This window comes from Malus domestica, chromosome 12 (assembly GCF_042453785.1).
Source record: "Malus domestica chromosome 12, GDT2T_hap1".
Classification (NCBI taxonomy): Eukaryota; Viridiplantae; Streptophyta; class Magnoliopsida; order Rosales; family Rosaceae; genus Malus; species Malus domestica.
The window spans coordinates 22,502,522-22,507,550 of NC_091672.1; the positions used below are offsets into that span (position 1 = coordinate 22,502,522).

At 39.5% G+C, this 5,029-nt stretch overlaps 1 protein-coding gene across 1 annotated transcript; it reads right to left on the minus strand.

Annotated features, from left to right (window-relative positions):
• Positions 1 to 3,531: 3,531 nt before the first annotated feature.
• On the minus strand, positions 3,532 to 5,029 carry LOC103450497 (uncharacterized). Its single transcript, XM_008389862.4, has one exon. The coding sequence runs from the start codon at positions 5,012 to 5,014 to the stop codon at positions 3,821 to 3,823; it is 1,194 nt and encodes a 397-aa protein (XP_008388084.2). The 5' UTR covers positions 5,015 to 5,029; the 3' UTR covers positions 3,532 to 3,820.

Consider the following 5,029-nt stretch of genomic DNA (forward strand, 5'->3'; position numbering starts at 1 on the left):
AAGCCAAATTTCAAAAAGTAGTGAGATAAATCCTTCATTTATAGCAAAGTGGGATAAATTCAGTTTTAAAAAGTAGAATGAGACTAAAGACAGTTTCATGAGACCAATCAATTAATAAGCCAAATTATGCGACATCTATTAATACATCTAGTCTAAAGATTGGACTGATCGAGTGGCTATAGTGTAAAAATTTGCAATTTTTTTTTTTTGGTTAATTTCAAAACGACTAAAGACCAAAGATTCAAAATTAAAAAGAGGCAAAGTGTAATTGACCTAATTTGTTTTATTACAAACAATATCCTGTAATATTCCAAAAATTACAAGGCAATACCCAGGTAGAAGGTTCTAAAAAACGCTAGGCGCTAGTCGGGCGGCGGGCTGGTGCCTAGTGCCTAGGTGGGGGTCTAGGCGGGCGCCTAGACGGATTTAGTTAAATTTCTTGTATATCAATAAGTGCATATTGACACTTGCAAAAAATGTATGATAAAATGCAAAAAGAGTATCCAATAATCCAACAAGTCCAAAATTTAAAAACACATTAAACATATATGTCATATAACCATAGTGGGGAGTATTGTATGATGACACATGTACAACAAATTCACAATTTAAAACAACATAAAATGGAAAATAGGAGGAAAATAAGGAATCGAAGAATTTGAAAAATGGGTAGAGAGACGAAGTGACAACGGCTTGGTTTTGTATTTGTTTGTGAAATTAGAGTAAGAGAGAGATGCAGGGCACGGGTTAGAACTTAGACTTTAAACAAATTTAAAAAAAAAAAAAAAAAAAACCACCCAGCCGCCTAGCACCGCCTAGAGCCATCTTGATTTTTCCAGCCGTTTTGCACGAAATCGCCTCTGTTCCAACCCACCTAGGCTCTTTTTTAGAACATTGCCCTGGTGGCTGTGACAGGAGGGCCTGGGCCGATTTTTTATTTTAATTTAATTTAATATGTAACATATAAATAATTTCCCTTGTTTTACTTGATATATAAAATTATAAAGTAAAACAATTTAAAACATGGATATCGAAGAGACTATTACAGAGAAAGATGCACACCGTCGTAGAGAGAGTCTTGGTTTCCTTTTTTGTTTAAAACACCGTAAGCTGTGACTCTTAACCCATTTGGAAAAAAAAAAAAAAAAAAGTCACCTAGCCCCACCTAAGTACCCGACCTGATTTTTTAAATGATTAACCGTTGCAGTGGTCAATTGCATAGCTTGCCTTTTAGAATACTTTCTAAACTAATCTACACCGAGGCAATGAGAAAGGATAGTGAACTCATATGGTAGGTTGAAAGAAAAGCCGTCACAATCAAAGTGATCCACCGCGTGCGTAATTTTATACAATGAATTTCGTAGACCCTTAAATTCAAGCTTTATCAAATTCAAGCACATAGGCTGTCTTTCAGAATACTTTGTGAACTTATCTACACTAAGGCAAAGAGAAAAAATTTTGTGCAATGAATTTCGTAGACCCTTATGCAAGCTTTATCAAATTCAGCCGGACAGTAATTAAGCTAAAATTAAAGGGATGTGATATCCACACATCAATTTTTACTTCTCTCACACCCTTTTAATTTTCGGCCGTCGGATCGGATGAATTGAAGAAGATCAAAGGACATAAATTAACAAGGGGTGTGGGAGAAGTAAAAAGAGGTGTGGAGATAGCACATCCCAAATTAAAAGGAGAGTGAAAGAAAAAATGGAGTTCCGAAGTTAAGCTAAAACCAAAACAAGCACTTTGACAGTTTGTGTGCTCATTTCAGTTTTCATTTGAATTCATCTGAACAAACTCTATGTCTGGAAAACAGAGAAACGAAGTTAACATCAAAGAAAAAGAACATACGCAATCACGACTCAGTTAAAGTCGATTTCTTATCTGCAAAGTAGAAACTAAACACCAAAAGTCAGCACGATAATCCTCAAGTCCTCCACCCAAATGAAGATAAAGATAGAATCCACTTAAAACGGATTCGAGTGGCACGAAGAAAAGACACACAACATCCCATTAAACCCCTTGTGCTTTACAGGTAAAATCTTTGGGGTCAGAGGTTTAACAAGCATGAAGGTCGACTGTGTAGGTAAGTGGGAACACAGTAAAGAGCGTATAGTGCTTCTAGACATGATTGCTAAATCTGGCCTTTGTTATATTACAAACCTTGAATGCTTATGGAGATTTCAGGCCTCAACTTATGAGTGGAGCAAAACCTACCCATCCCAGAAAGTATGAATCATGACTGATATAGAATAAACAGATCAAGATCAAGATGAGCAAGGATGACATTCCTGATAAAATACATGTATCCTGGTTCTGGTTAAAGTGTAAACAACTATACGGACGTCTATGGTACTAATATGACACAGACTTAAATCAACTAAAATAGTGTGACAGCAAATAAATCCACAGAGAACGTCAACAGGTGATAACATAGTATACACACAAGCCTTCCAAGTTTTATGACAGGGTAAATGCAACAGAAAAACTCACATCAAGCTTTCAATAATGATTAGAACCCTGGAGGATCTGTATTTCTCTTACAGTTTTCAAGCTTATCGTCTTTCTCAAATGCAATTGTGATCCTAGAAAAGAAAAATACAATTGTAACTATACAATGTATTAACTAAGCACAATGTAGAAAACCAGGAAACGATGGGGTACACATTCAAATAACCTATAGATATATCAGAGTCCAATCTAACTTAAAAATCAAAACTAACATTTCAAATTCATCACCATTTCCAGCACAAGCATCAGCTTTCCATTCTGACCTTAACAATACGTGCACTACCCACCTAGTCCACTAGTGAAAAATGATAGGCAAAAAGAAATGGGATGGCCCAAAATCACGAGAAGCCTATTCATATCCATTTCAAAACTGTTTTCCCATGACAGAAAGAGGTCGACATAATTCTCAAATGCAAACTACTTAACAATAAACTCATCATGGTGTCAGTGCTCTAAGAAACCCTTTGAGCCAAATATATGGTCGGGATAACCTTATCTTCATACTGAACAGTACTGTTTATGCAACATGCCCACCAATAGACAATTTTACTGGTTTAATTGTGGTTAAATCTGTGGTGACGATATTTATAGGCTTCAGATTCCACGAAAACAAGAAAGAGAAATGCTAATACCTACCGCCTAAGTGGTTCATCATTTATCACCAGTAACAGGGTATAACATTCTTTCTTTTTCTAAAGAGCAGATTAATCTTCTTAAAACCTAACATTTTGAACTGCCGTTGAGTTTATTGAAGAAGCATGTATAAGAACCTTCGTGAAGACTAAAGAGAAAAATACAAACATCTGTAGCGTGTAAGTGGGTGTATATGCGGGTGGTGCATTTGCCCAGCATTTAAATGGACCGCATCAACTCATGAAGTGAGTGTTGAACATCATCTATGTGAGAAATACATTCAATATGACAGAGTGATGCAAGGTTAAGTTTAAAGTTCTGCTTCTGGCTTATGTTTCAAAGTATTATACAAATAAGAGTATAGACTGAAATATCAACAAATTCATGTGAAAAATTCGTGTAACACTAGGCATATTATAATCAATTCGTCCATAAGTATTGTTTGTGTACTTTGACTAAAATTACATTGTCATTCAACTACTTCAGCTTAATATAACTACAGAACATAAATATACACATACAGTTTGGGAGAGTGATGCCTTCCTGAATCAAGATCCTTCATCAAACACTAATGCAAACGAGAGATCCACATAATCACCAAAATTAAGTCTTCACGGTCAATTTACGAGTTCTTAGGATCCTCCAGTTGCCACTCACTTAGTTCTGAATATAAACTTCATGGCTTGCCATTTTGCACTTTAAGTTCATAGCTCCCATCTTGCTGCAAGCTCATATCAAAAACTTCAGACCCCGAACCATTTCGTCTACTACGCCGAGTCTTTCCACCGCGCATTGTGAGACTCTGTCCTCTCTGTTTTCTATCAGAACCAGCTTCTACACCGGGCATTGTGGGACTCTGTCCTCTCTGTTTCCTATCAAAACCAGCTTCTGCATTTTCAAACCCACCTGAAGACTCAGATTTTCTCCTATTCTCCCTCTTCCCCACTCTGCCACTATACTTCTTCGCAGCTTGGCCATTCACACTCAACGATTCCAGAGAATGTTTTAGATTCAAACCTCCGTCTGAGTCCTCTAAATCCAATGACGCACTTCCCCATTTTCCCTTAAATTTAAAGCCATCACCCAATTCCTCAGCTCCTCCAAATCCTCCATCTTCAAGCTCCAAACCCTCCAATTCCTCCAGCTCAGAAATCCTTTTATACGGCCTCACACTATGAACAACCCCTTTGGGGAAAAACCTAGCAGAGGGCAAGTCCTCCATGGTGTTAAACAGCTGCGGGCCATCCCTCTCCGTCCATAAATCGAACCCACCGGGTTTCTGAAACCTATCCGCCAAGACCTTGACTTGCTCGTCTGCGCTGACAGAGAACAAGTTCGGAGCTTTCTCCACGACCTCCCACGGCCGCTCGAGCTCGGACACTGCAGCTTTGAGCTCGGCCCTCTTTCGCATCTCGTATATTTGGCGCTCCCGGCAGAGCCGCGCCTTGAGGAGCTGCTTGGCTTTTTTGGCCTGCATGCGCTTCCACTGCCACTTGGATACGCCTCCGGGGAAGGTTCTGGGCCCGCCGCCCATCCGGATTATCATGGGTTTGGGGGTTAGGGTTAGGGATGGGAGGGAAAGGTGGGAGAGCTCCGTGTGGAGGAAGAGAGGGGTTGGGGACGTCAAGGCGTTGGAGAATGAGAGGGGCTGCATTTTGGGAAGCGAATTAAAAATTGAGTGAGAAATTGGGGGAATTGGGAGAACTGAAATTAGGGTTGGCAGAGATTGGAACGGAGGAAGAAGATGGGGGAAGTGAGGGCAGCGGAGCCACTGTGGAGGGTGGAGTTTCAAGTTTATGGCCGTTGGCTTTCTTAGCATTTTGGATGAGGCAGTAGGGAAACAACCCGACCCGGACCCGCTCCCGCTCATCGTTAAATATTGGGC